Genomic DNA, 25,094 nt, shown 5'->3' on the forward strand with positions numbered 1-25,094 from the left:
GTGAAAAATCAAATATATCAAATGAGTTGCTTAATCCCAAACACTAAAGTTCTTTCAGCTACTAAGACACAGTAACTTATATCTGGGCAAAAGCAACAATATGGATATTGTCTACTGAGTGGCTGGCTCTGCAAATCTGTATTGTCTCTGTGGTATTGAACTTTTATTCTTTGGAACATTTGTTCATCATTCCAGGCTTGTTTCTGTTCCACATTGAGGTTTTGTCCTATTCAGCACATGGAATTTCTGTCACCAAAAAGGTACTGAGAATGTTGCTCAAAAGAACCTTTCTGACGTTTTGATGATGCACGGAGCTTGCTTTGCTTGTTAATATAAAAAACATGACTGATTTTGCATCCTATCAGCTGAAGATGATACTCAGGAGATGACGCCAAAACATTGCACAAATTTTACACAGTTCCAAGTTAAGCTAGAAGGTCAATGATTAACCTCTGACTGAAAAATAGGCAACGTTTGGAATTTTTTTTTTCTGTGGATGATCTAAGTGAAAATTCAAGGTTGCTTATAGTGGAAAAAATAATGCTGTCTCTATAACATCCCAAGCTTTCAAGCCATACAGATTAGCAAGAGAATTTTGTCCTTCTGCGTCTCTCAAACAGTGTTAGTCACATCTGGTACCGCTTACACAAGTGTGGGATTTAGCTGAGGTTCAGATAGCCTCTAAATCCAAGGAAGATTAAGCTACAAAGAAGTATCTTACAAAAAGTAATTAGCAAAAATGACTTAAGTTTCTCACTGCCAGTTTTAGTTTGTTAAAACCTTCCAAAATTACTCTTGCCATTAATGCTGGAGTGGTTGGATTAACATCAGTTTAGATTCTTCATCTGAAACCTGATCACTTCTTATCCTGTCTTCCAGCTACTGGGAAACAAAAGCAGCAGAATGCTCCTGGATTTGTCCAGGTCGACAGCCTTAGAAATGGCAGAGCCATCTTGGTGAATATCAAGTGGTGGAACCCAAAGTCTGTTCGAATTAGCGTCAACTGTTCTTCAAGAGAAATTTTGAGGTAATGGGCCTTTATAGAAATGCCATCTGATTGTTAGTACCGAATCTACCATTTTTAAGAAGGAATGCAGGTAAGTCCCCCACGGAAGAATGATACCCTGTGAAAACACAAGAGCCTCCACCCCTGCATTTTTCTGTACAGGTGGCACAAGAGGAGGGCAGCGATCTTGGCGGTCATCAGATTCAATCCTCTGTCTTCCAGTAGCAACTCCCAGGCGGACTGGGTGAGCAGTGGTATCGAAAAGGGTCAGGACTTGACCCTGAAGAGGGTCACAACTGTCCACCGAGTTAGTTACATCAGATTAACAGCATGAACCTCAGGACCAGAGTGGCAACACCCCAAACAAAAACACACTGACATGCCTCCAAAACCCTCTACAACCATCCAGCGCTAAGATCATGATGACTTCCATGATTCAGACGCACAAAGCAATAATGCTGCTGGAACTGGGAAGAGACTCATACTGCCTCAAAGGAAGGAAAGACTTCTCAAACATTGAAGGCTGATGCCACCATCTTGATCTCACTCACGATGGAACAGTCTTGAAAAACCTCATGAACTTCTATGCCCAAGAGAACAGAAATTTTCAGCACAAAAAGCTCTAAGGGGGATGGAGAACAGGACCAAAAGAGCTGTATTATTGCCATGTTTGTGAAGATTGATACCGGAGATGTAAACGGACACTACAGAAGTGGGGAGCTCAGGGAAGTATCAATATTGACAGAGGTCTCACTGATTTGCCGTGAGAGTTTTCTGATATAAAATGTTTGGCCCTTTTTACTCAGGCTGCAGATCAGTAGATGAAGTGCGATGTAAGCAATTAATGCTCTGAATCTGATTCAGGATTTGTAGCTGGAAAAAAGAATTCCCGAAGAACCGGGAATGCTAGAAACAGCTTACTAGAAGCCTCATCATGCAGTTGGCAGAAACCAACCAACCAAACAAACACCAGGCAAAACCACTTCCCTATGAGAGCACAATCAAGGGAGAAAGCAAGTTTTCCTTTTCAGTGAAAGCATGTACATATACATATGTGAAGCCATATACAAATTATTATCAAGACACAACTAAACCTTCAGCTGTGAGCAACTTGTGTAGACTCAGTTCTGTAGTCAGGCATGTCTCAAATGATCTTGAAGTTATTTTAAACTCAATGCTTTTTTTCTGGGTTTTTGGAGTAAGGAAATTAAGATCTAAGGGGCACACAGGAAAATAATCTCCCAAGATACTGTGAGGAAGACAAAGGGAAATATGTATTACTTCTACAGACTATGAAGCAGTGTGGAAAACCTCTCAAGAACAGTAGATATGCTCAATCAATGTACTTATCACCTGCTGGGTGAAGAATAACAGTGCTAGATGCTCCATAAAAACGGAGAATGTAGGTTCCGAGGCTGTGGCTTTCTCATAATCTAATGATGCCATCACAAAACATCTGTGTAAGCCAGTGTGACAATCTATATAGTTAGGAAAAAAAATCGTACTCTTTCTGTGCTACTATCTGCATTACCATCAATATGAGTATTTAAAACACAACTGGAGTTTGAAGCCTTGCTGTAAATCAGTAAGGCACAGTCTGAACACAGTGGGAACTGCCTTTATTAATTTGTATTATTGTCAACAATGATTGCTTTAACCATTAAAAACCAAAAGAGTCTTTACTAATTAATGACTGCTGAAACAGCCAGACCTTCGCAGCCCACTTCATATTCTCCTGAAGCCATTTTACAGCAGATGCAAGCTCCAAGCTGTAAACCTTTTCCATATTAACATTCATTGTCATATGTTTAAGAAAAAGCTTTGGATCGGATAAACGAGCAGCCAGGATCAGTCTCTCCGCTGCTGCTTGATAGTCACTGTTACTCTGAACTCCCTGATCTTCACATCTGAAAGGGAAATTTCCACAAATACAAAATTATGTACCATACAGGCCCTTTGTTACTTGCCAAATGCTTTATACTGACAATGAGGTTACAAAACCATTAAAATAATGCTTTGCGTTCACTCACAATAGACTATGTATATTTCTAGACACATTTTATCTGATTGAAGAATTAAAAAGTTAGGAAAATTTATCTTTTAACATATTTTACATGAATGAAAAGTAATAGAATTTAATGCCAGTGCAAAGTAGGTCTGCAATATTCACAGGATGTTTAATGAAGAAATGCTTGATGGAAAATTCAGTAAAGGAATGTAAACCATTTTACGAACTGGATATAGCAAGAATTCATGTTCATGCTTGAATCCAAAAGGATCACTCATTGTTGGCATGCAATCACTTTTGGAATAAGGATGTGCCTAAGTGACATGCCTACATTTTCACAAGAGCAGAACTTACTCTTCAAGCAAACAAGCAGAGGTACAACAGCATACAGAGGAAAACAAGAGATAAAAAAACTTCTCAGTTATCTAAAGAACAAAATTGAGAGATGTATTCCTTGGGAAGGGTAGAGAGGAAGGAAGACAGAGTACTCAAGTTGGAGATCTCCCTGTCCCTTCTTAACAAATGTACCCTTCCTAAGCAGTTTCAGATTTTGATGCTGAATGAGTCAATCTCAGAGAAAATGGGTCTTGAAAAAGTAAATTATAGGTATAATCTAGTGAGAGTGGTTGGTGGTTTATGGACAAAAGGAAAAAGCAGCAAAACACATTTTTATCTGAAGGTACTAAGTCTTACAGAAAGTGGGAAAAAATCTAGCAAATTTAAGATATCCCTTAGAAAGAGAATCAAGTGAAATGGCTCCATGCACTTTCCAAGGAACAGTCAAGAAATGTTACAGTTGCTTTTTCAAAGGAGTAACAACTTGACTCTGCCCCTCTACTCCACTGCTTAACCAGAACACAAGAATTTATACACCAAGATATGAAGCCATCTTGTTTTTGAAAATACAGTACACTCTTGGTGCAGCAGACACATTCGGTCAGGGAACACAGGCCAATATCGCTCTGGAACAGTTAAGTTTCTGGTACAAGCATATAAAAACAATGATTAAAAAAAATCCCCAAACATTTGCTGTTCTATAACCAATTTAGAAATATGGACTAAAGACAAATTTTAAACCAAGCATTCATTTTCCCAGCCAATGAAAAATAAGGTCTCTTATTAATTACACGATCACCTGGATAAATACAATCAAAATGGTACATATCTGACAACAAACCTTTTCAGTATTATTTGAAGAGACTGACTAGTAGCCGTTGGACTTTGAATATCACTGGCATTTGAAACAAGAAATATTTCAATGGCCAACAGCATCTCAACCTCAGACAGGTACGCTGGAATCATCAAAAGTTTGTGATATAAATTTCCCTGCAGTGGTGGGTAGCAACCCAATGATAAAGCACCTGAGAGTAAATGCAGAAACAAGAGGAATTAGGATTACCAATACTGAATATAGATCTGTTTTATTCAGTGTGTGGCTAAAAGTGTGGGGAAAAAAAAAAACCAAATAACAAACTCTTAATGGATTTTACTATTTCACCTATTTGGCCTGATTTCAGAAGACAGCAAGTAGTATTCACTCATAATATTCACTGTTATAAAATGTTATTTTTATCAATGAATATTATCAGCGATGTTTAAAAAGCTCTTTTGGAAATCTGGGGACTCCCAAGTGCATAATAACGCAAGTTCAATTTAGGACAGGTCAGACAGAAGCTTTATGAACAATGATCACAGTGAGAACACATTTGAACAGCATCTCCCCCTTTGCTCCCCCTCCTCTGCCAAGTGGTCCACTAATAATTTTACCACCACAGATCTAGACAGACATATAAAGAAATCTAATTTGCCTAGATGAAAAAAAAAATGATGCACTTTTTATCCATTTCAGGGTTCGCATTTTTTGAATTCTGAAACTTGAGCGGGAAAAAACAATTTTATCAGAATTACATTTATTTCATGCCAGGTAGTATGCACAGATTCACATTTTCAGCTGTCACTATTTCCCAATAAACATTTTGGTTACAAATAAATTCCTGATAGTGACATGGAAAATACTTTTTTCTTCTTACAAAGGATATTCTTACCCATTTCTCCCCAGTTTACTGAGCTATTATGAGCGTCCAAAGAACATAAGGGAAGGATATTGCTTAAGAATCAACTTACTTTTGTAATAGGTCCTAGCTTTAGACCACAAAGAACTTCTTCCCAAAGCTGTGATTAATCCTCTAAGTAAGAAAAAATCAATAGCTATGTTTTTTGAAAGCATGAAGTCTACTGCAGAAGATGAGACCCCAAGGTTCTTGCTCTCAAAACAGGCTTTTATCAGCTTGTTAAAAAGGCAGCTGTACTGAGAAACATCTATAGTATCTGAAATGAAATGAAGAATATTAACTACTGAGTCAAGCCAAATGCAAATCTAATTGAAGAATCACTTCTCCATCAGTACCTAAAATCAGGACTCTTGCTTCTATCAGCAACATGGAACAAGGTTGAGATAACTTATGATAATGATTTATTTGTCAAAAATACTTTCATACAGTTAGTTCCTTCATGCTGTGAAAGAGAAGTGTTAAGGTCCAAGTAATAATTTCCTGCCAAAAATAATAGGATCAGATAACAATCTCTCTCAGATTTAAAATGTGCACCAGTAAAAATCACCTTGGTGTTTAAAGTTCTGCTTCTACTCTTACTTTGAACTGTCCACTTCATCTCAACTGTCCACTTCTTGGTAGGACCAAGCATCCTTGTATCCACCTCATGCCGCAAAGGACAAGATCCTTTTAGGATTCTCTAAGCAGATGGTCTTCCAACTAAGCTCTCCTAACATACCCAAAAGCACACACTGGCAATAGGACTGAGACCTACACACAAGTGTCAGCTAAGGTTTCCTCAGTGGAGCCTAAGTAACTACGCATCCCATTTTGAAGTACACATCTAAAATTTGTCAGATAAACTGAGTCCCAAAGAGCACACAGTTCTTAACATGGTATGTGAAAGAAGCCTAGGTTGGCCAGCTCAGTTAGAGAAAAACACAATGCCCTCGTCTGAAGCTACGATAAAATGAATCGCCCCAATGACATCCCTATTTTATCTTATTTTATAGGCTGTGTATGATCCTTAAAAATTCAGTGGGTCTTTCGTGTTGCTCTGTGTAACTGAACCAACTGGAAAAAAGAGGACAGGTGTACAAACTCTGTATCTGTGTGAATGGATGTGTGTGTGCATGTGTGCAGCAAGAGCTGCAGAGTACAGTATATATTTTAACTGACACTACGCCCTCAGGAATAAAAAAAAATGGGCTTGTCTACAACCATCTTCTTAAAAAAATTTGAGCTGTAAAACAAACAAAAAGAACAGTACAGAATAATCTGTTAAATTTTTAGCTCTTAACACAGTACCTTTTTCTTTACTTACCAGAATTGTTTTGAAAACCTGGTAAGTTCTGCAGAACTTCAAATGCCTGCCTGTATAAACTCTTCTTCAAGGATTTGTGCACTAGTGTACATAAGATATTATGTCGATTGAGGATGTCCACTTTATCACAGGGCCACAATGGCCCATTTGTGGTCCACTCTGACTCTGTGGCAAAGAACAGGGCAGTGTTATTTCTACGAACCAAAACTGCTGGACGTTGACACTTTTTGCCATTAAGGATATACTGTAAACTGTAGCAGAAAACAAATTTCAGAATTTCACAGAAAATGCAGTTCTAGTTACTAGTAATTCGTTCCGTATCACCAATACTTCTCAGATGGATCCTCTAAACCTTTATACTGTAAATAACCCCTTTTATTAAAAATCACAGTAGTAAAATGGATTGTCACAGAAATATATCTGTGTATATAAATATGTATATATCTATGTACGTATATAAAATCAAATAGTAAATTTTAGATCCTCAGTATTACTTTATAGGACACCTTCTACTCTTGTTTACACTTCTGAGTTTCTCCCCTTTTCAGCAGATCAGAGTTCCAAACAGGCAGCCATTATGCATTATTTAATTTAACTCTAAAGCTATTTTACTAAATGTGGATATTGTGAGGGGTAAAGAAACTCTGCATTGACCCAAGCCTGAAAATTTTTTGACACTGAAAGTCACCCAGCTCAAAGAACAACTACATGGGGCAGGGTCACTTTCCAAGCTGCAGCCCTCCCTTATTATGGTAGGCTTTTGAGTTGAGTAGTGTTGATGGCAGACTACTGGGAAAACTTTTCTGAAAAAAATTTGGTATTAGTCAAATATTTCTTGCATACATCAAGAAGAGTACTAACCAGTAAGATGTATCACGTTTTATTTTTGATGTCCCAGTGTTATTAACTTTATTTAATAACACAGACCAGCCTGTAACTTTTATCTGAAAGCTGTCACAGAAGGGGACTGTTCAAATTTAAGTCAAAACTCAGTTTTCTATAAAAGAAGCTTACCTCTCAATACCCAAGTTGCTCCATCCAAACTTCCAGTTTTAAGAAAAATTTCTGCAGCTTTATTAACAATTTGACATCTTGATGCTAACCTCTCTGCACCTATAAGTCCTTTCAAGACTGTAAAATGTATCTGTAGCTCATGCAATTTATCCAAAACCTTCCTTCCCTGGCGTAAGAGGGAAGAGGGAAAGGGGGAAGGTCAGAGAAAGCAACAGTATCAGTGAACACAGAGTATAGTTACATAAAATACAGCAGATTTAATTCAGTGATACAGATTTAAAAGTATCAGTTTAGTTATCCAAATGGAGTGAGGGGAAAAAACAGGTATAGTAAAATTTCTAATGAATAGTAAGGTTTTTTTGACTGTAGGCAAAACCCCTCCACCAACCCATTGTCGAACAGTTCCCAGCACACTATTCTCCACATTATTTCTACTATATAATGTTCCTATACACCATTTTAAAAATACTTCATAATGAATTTGTATTTGCTGACTTTAGTATATCAATATTTTTACTCTTTTGATTGCATTCAGCACTACATGACCCATAAAATTCTAAAAATATCATACAGAGAGTTTTTATCTTGCAGCAGAGGTGTAACTGTTAAACTGCAATAATTACTCCAGCATAAGCCAAAAAAACCACTGATAGTTGTACCCAGCAGGACAATAAGATGGAAAAAATTTGGCCTATAACAGTAAAACCAACAACTTTATCATAATATTCTGGGTTAATATTTTTATACTGGTTTGCTATAGAAGCTTCCTCTTCACAACTTTTTGGTTGGCCTTTTCATTCAAAGATAGAAGAAAGCTAGCAGTCACAAAGATAATTAAGACATGATCAATCTAAAAAACATGATGATCAAGTCAAGGTGGGACTGCAAACTGATGTCACCAGGAAGGCAAGGACAGTCAGGATTCAACACTTACCCTGTCTGTCTGCACCTTGCTGGTCAAGCAACACAGGTGAAGCTTTAGATTTGTTTCAGCTCTTGCTTAGTGGGTGCATCAATGAGGAGGTGGCTTATTAAAAATTGTGGTCATGTGTGTGCAAGCATTGTGATGGTAGAAAAAGGGTCGTGGAGGCAGAGGGGAAGGGAGCCTTAGGAGACCAGAGCAGCTGACAGAAAATGAAACTTACTTATTAAGAAGACCTGGCATATGCTCAAAATTGGAGACTTTTGAAGGCCTACAGGTATCTGCAATAGTTTATTTCAGCACAAAGCATCAAAGAATATTGACTACATCATTGAAGTTAACATTTAAGGTATAAAGAACCCATTCAGCTGTAGATGTATGTGGTTGAAGGGAAAAATACATACCTAAAAACTCAGCTGAAACTTTGACAGCAAAATAGAAATTTGAAATCTAAGCATGAAGTAGAGACAAAATACGAAATTAAGGAGGATCTGCATCTACTCCATCCTTCCAGCAAAAGGAAGGGCCACTAAGAAGTGTGTCTCTTTACAAAGGTGGAAAGCATCCAGCTATAAGCACAAATTATCTATAAAGGAAAGGCACCCTATTAAAATGCGCTTGTGGAATGAGAACCTTAATTGGACAAGAACCACTGGCCAATCCTCTGAAGTCATAAAAAGCTGGGTAAAAATAAACCATGGCAAAGTCCTTCAAGATAGAAAATAGCTGAAACAGGAAAAATAGGGGAGGAAATAGTTGCTAAAGGAGGGTAGAAGTAAATACCCAGAAAGGAGTCTAGTGTTGCTTGAAGAGCTGTCTCCATGGAAGACCTATTCGCATGTCTCAAATTTGCATGTTTTTTTGGGGTACATCTAGTTTATGAACTTTGCTTAGCTCTTAGAAAGAATATTCTCTTCAGGACCAAAGAGCATACATATTTTACCCCTAGGAGGCACCAAGCATCAAAGCTATTTGATGAAGAGGTTTGATGTTCATGAAAGGAAAATGATCTGAAAAGCACATCTAGAGCTTTAGGCGGTTCAACATATTCATAAAATGACACAGGGCATGTCCTAAAGCCAAAATTACTTTGGGTACAGCAGAAAGAACAAATCCATCACTATCTTATTTTCTGGACCACTTCTTATAAGAAACAAGACATGGGATCAAGCTGATAGTACCCTGTAACCAAAGGATTAGCTGATGCGTCTAATGGAATTAAACTGGTTGGAGACAGGCAGGAACAACAGTTCTAGTTCATCCCCGAAGAAGAGATCAATTTGGGATCTGCCAGTTCTGATGAAAGTCATTCACAGCTCAGCCTCATTCACACTGCAGTACGGCTGGTCAACACAGGTTGTCTACAAGGCTATTTGAAGACTTTGGTGAGCAGTCTGTTGAGAGGTGGGTTTGATGCCTAGTACAACATTCTCAAAGAAGCAATGATCTTTTGCTCTAGACATGAAAAAAATCATACTATTGTAAGAACTGTCTACTTCTAGTAACTCCTGTTATACAAGAGAAACACTACACGTGCTTTTGACACCCTGCGCCTCTGAAAGTAGGATATGAAGAAGAACCTCCTTGGAATATCAGAGGTCCTGCAACTCAAATATTGGGATCTCCCTTAAGATGGATCTGGAAAACAGCAAAAATGTGTGAGGGCATTTCCCTACAAATACTGAATACATGCTGTCTCTGCTGAAGAAGACAGCCAAAACCCGAGCCAAACTAAGCTCTTTGATGGGCATCTAAGTGCTGATCACTCCTCAATGCCAAAAACTTAGACTCTCTGTTCTATGGCCAGTAATATCTTGACTATTCTAACTGCTGAGTTTTGTGGAACAAAAATGCTTAAAAAAGCTTTAGCACACTACTACACAAGTGCTAAAGACCCTCTCTCCTTCCTAAACAGTACCACGCTATGCTGCAGCTTCATAGGGACCTGTTAAAGACCATTCATCCAGCAAGCTGATGCTGAAAAATTAATGATTCATCAAAACAGGTGTATTGCCTCTAGACTAAGCACCTCTGTCAAGTATCTCCTGGGACTTGGGCTGACCTGGGAAACAGACTGAGCAGTTCATAGGTTTTACATAACTTAATTCCTGAAGGTTATCCCCTAGAGACAATGGTATAAAAGACATTTCAATCCTTTGGTGCAAACCAGAAAGGGTTCCTCAACAACAATTCACAAAAAAACCTCGAGAGACAAAAGGGGACATTGTTCATAAAAATATATGCTAGAAGCCATCCTGTATGGGAAGCGAAACATCCCAGTACAGCATAATTATTAGTTGTAACAATCAGGCCCAGTGACACAAAGGTAAGTTCACAATGTGATCACTGACCAAAATACACACCAAAATCATTGGTGGTTTATATTTTTCCTTATGTTGTCACTGGTCATGTTGCATTGTGTGGGAGATCTGGTCTGGTATACACTGCTTCTTCCAGGAACAAAAAAAGGACGAATTTAACGTTGAAATGGATCTTGCAGTGAACTTATGATCAATAGTGCAATAGGCCTAAAGAGTGTAAAACATCCAGTCAAAGGTCTAGTCTCTTAACCCTGGCCATTTGTAATATCTGACAACAAAAAAAAGGATTATAAAGGGTATCTATTTGAGAGGCCAAGTCTTTGCAAGATTCACAGAACTTAGAACCCTTCTTCAATGGAAGAAAAACACTTCTGATGACATTTTGGGGAATGAGCAGTTCACAAAGTGCAGGAGCAGCTTTGCTGTGCTTCTCTTCTGTCTTCCTGGCCTTACCCATTCCCTTTGAGGCCAGGTTCAGAAGGATCAGTGCAGGAAAGCACCCACTCAAACTTTTCTAAGTATTGCTTGAGTTGGGAGGTCTCAGAATACAGCAGTATTGCCAGATAAAAGAAAGTGACATTTCTGAAAAACAATACCATCAGCTCCTCGCCCCAGAATCCCAGGACAACCCGTCTGCTAATCCACATTCATCCTTAACTCGGAAAAGTCAAAAGCTGAACCTGAACAATCAAGTTTCTGGGTTGCAAGACAAAGTTGTGACAGGCTCCACAGAAGACTGCAGCTCAGAAAGGCACAATAAATTACTTTGACCAGGCTGGACAATTAATAAGGACCAAGATGGTGGGGAGGCAGGTGGCACATCCAGCCATTCAACTAGAGGAACACAGTTTAACATCTAGAGAAGAAATAACTCGTTCCTTCTCTTCCCATCAGTTTCCTATAGTCCAGTATACCTTTATCCACTGCAGTACTTTGTGATAAGAATACATTACACTTATCCCAATCCTTCCAATGAAAATTCTGTCTGCTTCATTATGTTGTGAATTTTTTATTACTGGAAAGAAAAACAATGATTTTTTTTAAAATTACATGTAAACGCAATTTTAAAGAAATTATACACTTGAAAAACATAGTCACTGTGAAAATATTAAACATACTTTACAAAATATTTGCCATTAAAAGCAGTAACTTCCTAAGTCACAACACTAGAAGTAGGGTAAATAACTATAGTTTATTCAGACACTATTTCATAATAGGCTAATTTATCTGTTAGATGCTTGGACATGTAATGGCATAATTTAGTAACATCACTATTTGTAAACTAATGTAAAGTAATGTAGGCTGAAAAAGATCTGAGTTATCCATTATAAAATGCTTTAATATCCCACTGACACTTCACTGAGCCTCAGTTTTCTGCAAACTTACTAGGAATAAAGATACAGATATGTAAAGGAAGGGGCATAGGGAGGAAAGGGAAAACCTGCCAAAATGATAAAAAGCTACAAAGTGTTTTGTGGACCCAGCCCTTGGAGAAATTCTTGTTTCTTTAGAGAATAACTCTGAAAACCCAAATTACTAACCAAAACAAATCAAACAACAAGTACAAATGTTATACATGGGGGCAGACTTTTTCCAGGGCCTGTTACGACAGGACAAGGGGTAATGGTTTTAAACTAAAGGAGGGGAGATTCAGGTTAGACTTGAGGAAGAAATTTTTGACACTGAGGGTGGTGAAACACCAGTCCAGGTTGCCCAGAAAGGTGGTTGATGCCCCATCCCTGGGGACATTCAAGGCCAGGATGGACTGGGCTCTGAGCAACCTGATCTAGTTGAAGATGTCCCTCATTGCAGGGGGGTTAGACTAGATGACCTTTGAAGGTCCCTTCCAACTCAAACCATTTTATGATTCTACGACTGTATGATGTAACCCTGTTCAATGTGTTTCAAAATATACAAATATATATAGAGCTATAATTACAGCTCAAAAGTTTATTTATACTAATGAGATTGTGACACTTCACATGACTATATTTCAATAGGTTTGCCTTTGTCCTGACAATAGGGGATTGTTATTAAAAGATCACCAATTTCAGTTTCTTTTCATGACTTCACAAAGTTCAAACGTTCTTCAAACTTTGACTTGAAGTGTAAGCACTGTGGATTTTACTTCTACTAGAAAATGGCTTCTACTGAGCATTTTTGCTGATTGTAATTTGCACCTCAAGAAATTATGGGTATTGTAACGCATAAAATTAACTAATATTCAGGAAACAGTATAGGAATTTGGTTTTTTACCTCTTTTAAAAACTCTACGAAGAATAGAGATGAACAAAAAGCATTTATTGCACCTTAATCTTACCTGCATCAGCAAAATCACAAAAAGGAACTCCTGGTCTGTCTGTCTCAGAATCTCTGGTCAGTATTTCAGCTACGCATAAAGACAATTTCTGAAGATCATCAAAGTGTTCACATCCAGTCCTCGCGTTAACATACAAAGCTCCCAGCTTGGTCCAATCACTTTTTTCCTTGCAATGCTGTGAAGAAGGCAAGGGATAAATATAAGCGAACCTGCTTCCAGAACACCAAACAGAAAATATATCGAAAGTCAAGAGATACACCTGGGCTAGACTTATAGCAGAAAAAAGATGCAGATGAAATGCCAAGAACCTCCATGTTCAATATGGCACAGTTATGTGTTGTCTAACTTGCATGGACTGCTTTCCACTTTTGTCCCTCAAGACATTAAAACCTTTTTCCATTTATGTCATGACGCCAGTTGGGGAAGTGCATAACTCATTAATCCTATTTAAGAACTGGCAGTGTTTCAAGATACTTTTTTTTGCAGGATGCATGTCAAACTGATGGTTATTTTCTATATGGGTTAGTCTTTTGCTTGACATATCACTTGATGACTTTGGTGTTAAAGGAGTGAAAAATCAGTCCTGGTTCTTCCCATCTTAAATTTTGGTCTCAGGATCTGTGCAGTCAGTGTGGTAACACAAACTACATTATAATTGTGCATAATAAATAATTTGCCCTGGAGTATGAAAGATACAAGTGTCCAATTAAAGAATTTTTTATAATATTTTCTTATTCTTTAAAATATCTCCTTAGTGTTGCCAATTACCGCCATTTACAATTGTGCCTTTTTATACTAGATATGAACTCCATCTGCTAAATAATGCATTAATTTTTTTTTGAATGCATTAAATGTTTTTTTTTTTTGGTGAGGAGTAATGTACTACTACCAATTACAAGCAAAACAAATGGAAGGCACAGGAAATAATTGCTTAACATTATAAAGTCTTTGAATTAGATGCAAACCCAAGATAAAACCTACAAGTATGTAAATAAAAGGCTGACAACACAGAAAAGCCAAAGACAGTTTCACCCTGCACATTAATCTTTCCCAAATATGACTTTGCATAAATATATTTATCATAATCTCAATATACCTAATAATAAAGCCCACTAATTTTAAATGATTTAGAAATTGCTATTTCTAGTAGGTTCAAAAGAAATAATAGTTTAAGTATTCCAACAGGCTTGAAGCATGCACATACTGTACCTGAATTTCAGCCACTGCCAAGTTGAAGTCAAAAAGCCAGTTCTTTTCAAAATGTCTTTCCTGAAATCTTCCACAAGAAAAAAAAATATTAATACTTATTTTTAACACATCCTATTAAACTAAATTATGCATTAGTGGAAGGTGATCAACAAATTACCATATATGAACTAAAAGCTGATGTGATTTTTGATCCTATTTACTACACACTATGCAAACTGGACACTGAAAACAGATATCAGGAAGTCAGTACATGTATTAACCAAATAAGTGAGCAGAGCTATTTTCACAGCAAATATTCCCTTGTCTCAGTAGAAATGTAACTGACAAAGTAAGAATAAGATTTGCAATCCCTTAATTAAATGCAGAACTTTATAGCATGTATTTCTGACATAAAGGTAAAAAAGTAGTTAATTCCATGAAAGAAAGTGCCCAGGAGCATAATACTATATTCTGATACTGCCACTGACAAAAATGGATACATCCACCCAGCACAATGCCATCACGTAGAGATATATAACCTACACCTCTATGAGCTAACACATGCAGCTGAAGCAGCACAGCTGCTCAGTCTTCACAGGTACAGACTGCTTCTCAGTTTGTGCTGAAAACACATACGTACTGAAGCAACCTGGAAGGAGTCACTCATTTGCGAATGAGATTCCAAAAAAAAGTTATAAAAATTACCTTTAGCATATGTGGTAGTTTGCACTGGTAAAACATTGAGATCTGTGGCTGAAAGAGACTCCATGGGAAAAGTATGAAAAGCGGCAAATAATTTCTACAGTGCTTTCACTTGAAACAGTGATGGCTTGTTATCACACAGTAGATGCTGCATGTCTGGTTTCCTCTAAGAATCAAAAGGTTGCTTTATGGATCACAAATTTAGTTTCTCAACTTGTGTGTGCACGTATGATGCAGATGACACAAGAAAAAGGATCATGATCTTGTGCAAGTGATGGGGAGACATCAACAGTTTTGGAACAAGATTTGGGCTGTGATTTCACATTTTGCCCAGGATAATCCAGCAGTACTTAAAAAATTACTCTCTTCCCTATCCGTGTTGGCACAACTGTTTATACAGTTACACAGTAAATGAAACTAGAAAACTTACTTAAGATTATAACTAATCCTCTTGTTGCCTAGAAGGGCTGTTTATTGCAGAAGTACTGTTTGCTTATGCAGGCCTAAATGATATATTAAACCATAATGTTTCTAAGTTGACTACAGTGATATACATTTGTAGCACAGCTGGGAACAGATCATACAATGATGATCCATAAGGAAAAAAAGAATCATAACTGTGGTCAGAATCTAAGTTTTGAGTTAACAATCCTTGATCTTTGAAACACAGTAGACTGGCAGCACTTTAAAATACAATTAGACATGATATGACAGTATTTTAATCCAAAATACTAGATTTGCATTTTCTAATTGCCTTTTAAAGTTTTTACATAAATTTATAAAAATAGAACCCGAAGAAGGAACTAGACAGATGCAACTATGAAATAGCTCCTTAAAGACATACCTGGATTTTATGTTCAAAACAATATTTATTTCCTGACTGGAAACTTGCAATTGGTGTAGGAACTTAATAATACAGTCAAAATGTTCAAGCTCAAGAAGCATACCAGCATCAATAAGCTGCAATATCAAACAGGGGGAAGAAAAGTAAGCATATAAAAATCTGTGATTACTTATGTATTTCCAGAGGCAAGTGGCAAACAGCATTGGGAAAAACATGTCACAGCGAATCTCAGGTAAAAATTACAGGATAAATGGAAAGCCGTATCACTAATTCAGCTAGTCACAATTTAAAAAACAGTACTAAAATAGTATTAAAGTAGTATGTTTGAGTTTTAAAACAGGCAAGGCATTTCAGAAATTCCAACAAGTAGCAATAGTACAATCAAACTCATACCTTACAAAAGGTACTGATTAATGCAGGCACAGCGTCTCTTACATTCAAAGAAGCCACATGCTCAAAAACTTTCAGAAGAACATCTACAGCTGGCTAATTCAGACAAAAAAACACAATGAGTTTTGCAACTCTGTTCAATTAGAAAGGTTAGTGTTTTTATAATAGGAACTTTTGAATTGCTCTTTTATTTCCTGCAACATTTGAGTACCAGAGTAAAAACAAACTTATTACTACAAATGGCTTAGAACTCAAAAAACTAAGAAACTATGGATCAAAGATTTAAAAAAATATTACAAGGTCACCTACCAGTGTATTGATTTGTACAGTTACATTCAATATCTGAAATACTTCCTGCAACAAACAGCTCCTGAGCAAAGAAATGAGAAGATCGTTCAGCACTTGAGAAGCAAAATCCACACCAGGAGTAACTTCTCTGTAATATTTCACAAATATCTGGACTGAAAAAAACAATTAGATTAATTTCACTTTGAGGTAACTGATGCTAACTATTTAAACAAGTTATTTCATTAAATTTTAAATGCAGTGTAACAACCCTTAATTATCTGGGATATTATGGGACAGGGATATGGAGAAACACGCGTGAAAGAATCCAGCTGGAATACAGAACTAACATTACTAGACCCAGAATCACAGAATGTTAGAGTTTGGAAGGGACCTCGAAAGATCATCTAGTCCAATCCCCCTGCTGGAGCAGGAACACCTGGATGAGTTTACACAGGAAGGCGTCCAGGCGGGTTTTGAATGTCTCCAGAGAAGGAGACTCCACAACCTCCCTGGGCAGCCTGTTCCAGTGCTCTGGCACCCTCACCGTGAAGAAGTTTCTTCTCAAATTTAAGTGGAACCTCTTGTGTTCCAGTTTGAGCCAATTACCCCTTGTCCTATCACTGGTTGTCACCAAGAAGAGCCTGGCTCCATCCTCGTGACACTCACCCTTTATATATCTGTAAACATTAACGAGGTCACCCCTCAGTCTTCTCTTCTCCAAGCTAAAGAGCCCCAGCTCCCTCAGCCTTTCCTCATAAGGGAGATGCTCCACTCCCTTAATCATCTTTGTTGCCCTGCGCTGGACTCTTTCCAGCAGTTCCCTGTCCTTCTTGAAATGAGGGGGGCTCAGAACCAGACACAATATTCCAGATGTGGTCTCACCAGGGCAGAGTAGAGGGGAAGGAGAACCTCTCTGGACCTACTAACCACCCCCCTTTCAATACACCCCAGGATGCCATCATGTCATTATGCTGAACACCATAAACCCTGTAAGTTTCAAGAAAGCTCAACTGATTTTGTGCACAAAACCAGGTTAGATTTGGTTAAACACATCAAGGTACTAAGGACTTTCCAGACAAGAAGCTCTAGGAAGTGAAGGATAGTGTTATCATGGTGGATGGTCTCACAACCTGTTCCAGTGCTTGCCTTGGCAGACATGTACTGCAGCCCGCTGGTACCCAGCGCTGTGCTGCAACGCTCAGTATTTCAGCTTGGGGACATTACTACGCAGGGTGCAAGTGGATCCTACATTCACATTATGCTACACTCTAATAAGCTTTCAAAAACTCAGGACTGCTCAGGACAGGTACAAAAGGCATGACTGCACAGAGTGAAACTCAGCCCTTTCTGACCGAACTCAAAAGCTCAGATGGATCTGAATCAACTACCACCCCTAAAAGGTGTTAATCATAATTGTTTGCACATATGGTTACGTGAAACTAAAGCTGTTTGGGCACTGTAACAGCACTTTATTTCAAGAGCTTAATTCTCAAGTTTTTTTGATTTCTGATGTTTGGCCAGGGTGTTCGTAAGTGCCTTAACAAAATTTTGGTTCTGTTAAACCGCCCCCCTGCTCCAGTTACTCAGTTAGACTCTCAAGCCTAGTTCCATTCAGGCTAAGTTCATTTTCCATGGAAGTAGGATTTATAACAAGCTCCTGAGATAACTATGTATCTAAATACCTAGTCTCAATAGGAAACTGGAACATGCAAACACATGGACTGAATGTACTCCTTCAAAATCAGAACTTCTCAATCACTGCTGAAGATGCACCCATTTCTTCCCTCACAGCCTATTTAAATAAAATAAGTACCAAAGACATGTCAAAAGCTACTACTACGTCATACCTGCACGCTTTAGAAGGCTTGATTCTTTGATACTGATGTATGTCCTAAGTATTGCCATGCAAATCTAGAAAAAGAGGAAAAAAATCCATAGTGAAATTTTACCTCAGTTTATGCCAAACAGAACTACCCACAAACATGAATTCTATATGGAAATGAGCTTCACATTACTTCTGTTTAACCTGTACATACTGAAAAATGGCAGAAGAAGGTAACTGTGTCTGTAGACAAAGGCACTGTAAAAAAGACAGCAAATCAAATAGAAAAAAAATGTAGATGAAAAGTTTGGGAAAGGAGCTGCTGGGACCACAACTACATGCATATGTGTGTATATACTCATAGCAAACAAAAATGAATTTGAAAATACAGTTACTTCAGAATTAGTATAAATGTGGCAGACTGTAAACAGAGAAAGGGAAGCAAAAAGTGAAAGTGAAAACATCACAAAGAAAAATACATGAATATACTAACTAAGAAGCAAAAAAATCACCTAGAAATGAAGCTGGTAACACTGATCATCATATCAAGTCACTCAGAAGAACACAGAAGAAAAAACTCAGAACTAACCTGACTTAATGAACCACTTCATCCCAGACCCACTTGATTAAAAAAAAATCCACAACGAAATGTTTTAATATCTTGTTTGGTATTGGAACATTCTTGTCTTAACATCTTAAGCTGTCAGCTTTGTGATACTTACACATTTTGCTACATCTCTGCAGATAAAAAAATTAAAAGCTACTGAGATTAAGTCTTAGAATTCCAAGTCAGGAAGAAGACCACACACCCTTTCAGCTACCCTTTGCCACTTTGGCAACATTTACAGCCCTTCTGCATAACAATGTAAATGGGTCATATTTAATGCTGTTTTGTGAAATAATGAAAAAACATGAGACAGAAAACACCCTAAATTAGTAGTCATGTTATTACAGAATTAAGTTGGGTTAATTTTTACATGTAGCTTCAAAACTAGACAGGATCCACACATGGAATTTGTTACACAGCAAAGTAATTATCACCAAAGCAGAAGATACTGGTTTGTGGCCAAGACACATTCCTTTTTTAAAAACCCTTAGCTTGTTCAGATCACCAAGTCAAAGCACACAAAAATTATCCATGGAACTATGTTGAATATAAGTAAAGCTTATTGGTTTTATTTTGAAACAGTGTCATCATGTTATTGAACTATAGTCTAAGATAAACCTTTCAGAAAATCATGTAGAAACTTTACTTATTAATATATATGCTGTGTCACCTGGCAATGGGTTAACTCATTTAATCCAAATCTACAATCCCAGGTGGCTGAGGGCATTTCCAAAACAGAATGCAAATCAGTTTGCTTTCTTTTGGAATCTGTTTTCCTCCTCCTTTGAACTGATTCCCAAAAGAAGCCAAGACTGTACTGGAGCTCTGACTATTCCAAACATTAGTGAAATTGCTTGGAAAATCCAGTTGTAACAGTATTTAATCATGGGACACGTTACATTACATTCATAAAAGAAACTACAAGTGTTATTCATTTACAGCTTCTAGAAGGCTTCAGTTGAGTTAGTTGTTCCAATTTTAAAAGGTGTAACTGAACCTACAGACCATGTAAAAATGTGAGAATCTCTAAATTTTAAGCTAACCATAACAGATTTCAAATGAAGGTACGTGAAAGAGAAAATTACCATTTTTCTAAAGGTAGTATACATCACACTGTTCTGTCACCTATCAGTTGACTCCACAACTCATGACAATTTAATAAAAACTGTAACAAAGGGCTGTGTATCTTATACAAGCAAACTGACTGTCTGGTAAAACGCAGTTTTACTACAGTAACCCAGAGGTGCTTAAATCAGAAGTACCAGAATTTTTGAAATGCTTCAGCACCTTCGAGTCAGTGTGCACTCTGGTCTTTAATGAGGGTGAAAACCCCACGCTACAGCCCTTTGCTCAGTGGGATCAAAACCAGGATCCTTTTTCTAAGAGGTTCTGCTTATGAACCCTGTGGCATCTCTGAGACGTGCACCATGTTAAACGTGGCTGAAATGGTTCTAAAATTATTTAAAGGTGGTTAGAGACAGTGAACAAAGGGCAGTGCAACTTAAAGTCTCATTTCTTCAGGAAACCAGATTAAAACAAACAAACAGCAGAAGCATATACCCATGGCCCTAAAGTTGCAAGACGACATTAATGAAGACAGAAATCTTGCTATTCTAAATCCTCTTTGTTTCCTATTAGAGGTTCACAGGATCAAGGACAAAGAGAGTAAGAAGTCACAAAAAGTAAACATTTCTTCAGTGGATACAAGCCCCCAAAAAATTCATGAGTAAGATGTAGAAAGCTAAAATAAAATCAGAGAAATACAGTTTGAATAAAGACATGTTTTCAAAGCACTTATTTAACTGTGCAGTGATTACCTATGCTACAGGGTGAAGTGTCATTCAAGCCAAATTGAATTTCCTATAATTTCCATTTATGCCCACTGGCTCTTGTCCTTTCACTGGACACCACTGAGAAGAGCCCAGCTTAATCTTCTTTATGGTCTCCTCCAATCAAATACTGATATCCATCCTTAGGATCCCTGCTTCCTGCCCTCTAAATACTTTGGGCAGTATTTAAAACACAGTCTTAATGGTTTTGTTTACCTTGTCTAAAACAAAGGAGATTTCACTGTTTGAAATTAAAGGCATCTTTTAAAAAAATAAAACTTGTAGAACTTGCTGCGCTCAAGAGTATGCTGATTTTCAAAACATACTATGTTTTTCTGAATTACATTACCGCTGTGTTGGGTGATCAACCACAACCGTGAACAGTGTGAAATCCAAGTTATGCCTTAAAACATCAACCAGTTACCTACTGAACAGGAAGGAATATCCATCATGGGGAAAGGTATTTATCTTCAAAAATTCTGGTAATTATTATCACTGAAAACAGTACTAAGCAAGGGGACCACCACTCCGCATAAAGTTCCTAAAGAGATTTATTTCCCCTGTATTTGACTAGATGACTGTTGGTGCTTTACCTGTCTTCTATTTATGTACTTTGGTGCCACCATGAGGTGCTTGGCCTATTATCATTTTTAAATGAACAGTTCTGAAAAAAAAGATAGATACACAAAAAACCCCTAAAGTACACTTCCAGACTACCAAGAAAGTTAGGCTAGGTTTGGTGGGCAGACCAGTAAGTGTGCTGAGTGTTAAACCACAAGTAATATCAAATGGAATAGATTTTTAATAGTTTCAGGCAAATAATTTCCTTTTCTAATGTGTCTGCATATAATGAAGCACAGCAAATCCTGACAATTTATACAAATTAGCTGAAAATTACTAATATCCACTACAGTCTGCCAAAGCTAATTCATAATTGAGGAAGAGGGAAAATATCCCATACAGAATTACTCTCAAGTGATATTAGTATTTTTAAGCTGTCATAGAAATTTTCAAAGGGGTTACAAAACATGAGAAAAGAAACACCTCTTTTTTGAGACATAAAAAGGAAAAGAGACAACATTAAGAAAGATAAAACTAAATTACACTGATGTACTTTAAAAATTCTGACAAAGTGTATTTAAGATATCAAGGAGACAGATAACCTCCTTCAGATGCTATTTTTTTATTATTATTTACGTCTAATAGGTTCACCACAAGATATTGTTTACATTTTGATTCTGTAATTTCTCACTTACTGACACCAATGATAAAATTGTACTCATACTACTAAGATAGCAGATAAGAAATAAATCTTGTAAGACCTGATGAGGACAAGTTTAGACATTTGTCTTTGTTTAGTTGTTTTAATGTTTTTGTTTGCTTCCAAGTGAACCACCTACATCTCGCTTTCAAACAGCCAATTCCAAAATCTTATCACATGGCAGCACAATTAGCTTGCCCTGCACAGGCCTTGAAGTATTACAAACTCGTACTTTGTTAAATGGTTTGAAAACACATCTATTTCGCTCAACACTGGAGAAATATTTTTCCTTGCAAATATTATGAGAATTGTTGCTCCATTTAAGGAGACTACTGCATCTTCAAACAAACACGCCCCTGTTGCACAAAACATGCACAAAGCAATACCCTATAAATTGCTTTTGACTTTAAGAACACACACAAAGTCTGGGTTTGCTTACAGGTCTCCGATGCTTGGGATAGAAATGTCTCAGAATCTCTTCATTCTTCTACTCCGTATTGTACAGCCTAATTCTTGATCTTTTGCTGATGTCCATTCCATTAAGAAGTCTAGTAGTTCAAAATTCTATCATTTTTTTTTAAAAATAATTTTATAGGACCTTGAGAGGAAGAATTTCTAACCATTTTTCAAATCAGTCTCCAACACTTACTTGCTTTCCATATACAAACAAACAAATGACATGTAGTTTTGCATTTAAAAAAGTACTCACACTTACAATAAATTCCTTTCCTCAGTAAATCTCTTTACCTTTTCATCCCCTTGTTCAGGAACATGCCGAAACCAACATTTTCCTCTTTCACAACCACGCAAAGTCATAAAATAAAATTTGCAATATTTGCGGGGCAATTCAATCATATCAAGCATCTGCTGCACTGAATGAGAAGCCTAAAACAAAATAAAAAACAAGCAGAAAAAAAACCCCAACAGATAATGCTTTTTGAAAGCAAACATGCTAATTTGTTTGATAATTTCAAAATACCTACAATTCATAAACAAAAGCAAAAATTTTGCGATCTCCAATTAAACCTTTGAAACAACCCTCATCACCATATCGTATTTGCAGCGTTTCAAGGCAGACCAAGATCAATCCCTTGTCATGTTGTGTTAGTGTCTAACACAACAAAAATCTGTCTTGAAGACCCCAGACAGAGAGAATGCAAGAACTGCTAAATGAGATGGGCAATGAGCAGAGAGCAGAAGAAAGGTGTGGAACTCCAGCATGGCTCTGGATAACAGCCTGACAATTCTGGGGCATCGATTTATGGGGTTTTTTTCAGTGCCCAGCATAATGGATAATGCAGTCTGTTTTAAACATGTGAAACCTTGTCTGCTTCTCACTTCAACAAAAACAATAAAGCAAGAAGCATTATTTGATTTTTACTTAAGCTGGAAATAGAAATCAACAGAGCTCCACTGTGAATAGCTGTCCCCCTATCATTGATTTTCTTCTCAGAAATTGTATTTACTCAGTATTAACATCTTCAAAGGAGTAGAAATGTAAACATACACAGATTCATAATTTCTGACTAGATATATGGAGAATTGCCTGAATATGCTCAATAAAATCAGTGCCAAACAATCATAAATCATTAAGGATTTAACAACTCACAACTCTATTTTTCTCCATCTTCCACGGCTCAAAATCTCCATAATTTTGCAATGGCAGCAAAGCACTTTTTCCTGAAAATCTGTGATCTAAAAATTAGGATGAGGGCAACAAATGGATCAAGTAATAAAACAAATCATGCTGAAACCACTCTCATTTATCTTATTTTCCTTTATATTCACAGTTCCTTCAAGTCACAGCAATGATTAATGAAAATTTGATTAATACAATCTAAAGTCAGTAATTTAAGTTACAGTTTTCTTAATTATCCTAAAACTGAGACTTTACACAAACTTCAAGAGTAAGCACATCTAAATCAAAAACTTCACTACTTTTCCAGGGTTTCTAATCTAACTTACAGAGATAAGAAGTTTTAATTTCAAAAGGAAAAAAAACCCAACTTTATTACTAATCTTTGCATTCCCACATCACTTGCCATAAATTTAAACCATTTTTCCAGAACTTAAATAAAACGTTTCGTACTCTATGTTTTAAGCAGTGCAATACCGAGCTTAAGCCCAATGGTTTCTTAACCATGAAACTTGTTTTTAGAACTGTAATTATTATTTATAACAGAACTCTTTTTCTGAAAAATTAATAATGTTAATGGAAGATAGCTCAAATTTTCAACTCCGTATTTAAAGAGAAAGAAGAGCTTTTGAACGCCTTGCTTTCCAGGGTTCCCATCTGGCCTCTTGAAAGAACTGGGTATTCAAAAGGCAGGGTGCTTAGCCCTTTCTGACAAACTGCAGGTACTAAAGAGCATCCAAGAAAGATGCATGTTCCACTAGAGACTTGCACGAGGTACGTGGTTGTCAATCTGCACGTCCTTCTAAGCAGAAAGGACTATGACAGGATACAAAGGAGAAATAGGACGTAGAACTATTAAATATCTAAATGTTACATGCTGTCACAGCTGCGTAATTTTGTGCAGTGATGGTGGGCAATTTGGTAAATTCAGGAATGGATAAATTTAGTGACAGGAAAAAGACTAAGAAAATGGTCAACCACCAGCTGCAGAAAAATGCCACTGGCAACTAAATCTCAGAAGTCTTTCCTTCAGTTTCTTGCTGTCCCCACAGCATAGAGTTTCTGACCAGGTCCCTTCAACAGTTTGTATTCTCCCTGACAATTTTATGTCAAGTTTGTACGGGAACAGGCACTAAAGTGAACCAGCCAATCCTGCCTGCAGAGTTTTCGGGAAAAAAGGCTGTTTTGCCCTCTTCTAGCACAGAAACTCTTGCTTTGGCAACCATTTCAAATGATCTTAAGAAGGAAGACTTACAAGAATTCTTCAGAAGGTGTATACACTTTTAAGGCCAAAGACATGAGCAATTTCAAAGTACTGTAATCTAGAGACATATTTCACAGTTGCTTTTTATGTCATAGATGTTTCTTGCAATTCCTGAAAATACTGTTAAATGATATGATAAAATTTTTCTACAGGTGCAAAATATTCCAGGTCAAAATGAAGTGCTGCTTATTAAATCTAGGTATTTTACTTGATCCAATCTACGGAATGTCTCACAAACATTTGAATTGGCATAAATAACAAAGTTCTGATGTTCAGCAAGGTGGGCAAATCCCTTGG

The 25,094-nt window shown here is 37.1% G+C and overlaps 1 protein-coding gene across 2 annotated transcripts in view; it reads right to left on the bottom strand.

The window, feature by feature from the left end:
- Positions 1-2,608: 2,608 nt before the first annotated feature.
- TOPAZ1 (testis and ovary specific TOPAZ 1) overlaps positions 2,609-25,094 on the bottom strand; it is a 42,139-nt gene continuing 19,653 nt past the window's right edge. For both annotated transcript variants that reach the window (XM_065051630.1, XM_065051631.1), the window contains exons 8-21: positions 23,507-23,592; positions 22,645-22,782; positions 18,226-18,289; positions 16,400-16,551; positions 16,094-16,186; positions 15,701-15,816; positions 14,176-14,242; positions 12,967-13,141; positions 11,561-11,661; positions 7,404-7,569; positions 6,390-6,554; positions 5,139-5,342; positions 4,192-4,375; positions 2,609-2,913 (exon numbers count right to left, since the gene is read on the bottom strand). In XM_065051630.1, the coding sequence (XP_064907702.1) occupies positions 2,667-2,913; positions 4,192-4,375; positions 5,139-5,342; positions 6,390-6,554; positions 7,404-7,569; positions 11,561-11,661; positions 12,967-13,141; positions 14,176-14,242; positions 15,701-15,816; positions 16,094-16,186; positions 16,400-16,551; positions 18,226-18,289; positions 22,645-22,782; positions 23,507-23,592 (1,958 nt within the window). In that variant the 3' untranslated portion in view covers positions 2,609-2,666. The remainder of the gene's footprint in view (positions 2,914-4,191; positions 4,376-5,138; positions 5,343-6,389; positions 6,555-7,403; positions 7,570-11,560; positions 11,662-12,966; positions 13,142-14,175; positions 14,243-15,700; positions 15,817-16,093; positions 16,187-16,399; positions 16,552-18,225; positions 18,290-22,644; positions 22,783-23,506; positions 23,593-25,094) is intronic.

Source organism: Columba livia, chromosome 2 (genome assembly GCF_036013475.1).
Source record: "Columba livia isolate bColLiv1 breed racing homer chromosome 2, bColLiv1.pat.W.v2, whole genome shotgun sequence".
Lineage (NCBI taxonomy): Eukaryota > Metazoa > Chordata > Aves > Columbiformes > Columbidae > Columba > Columba livia.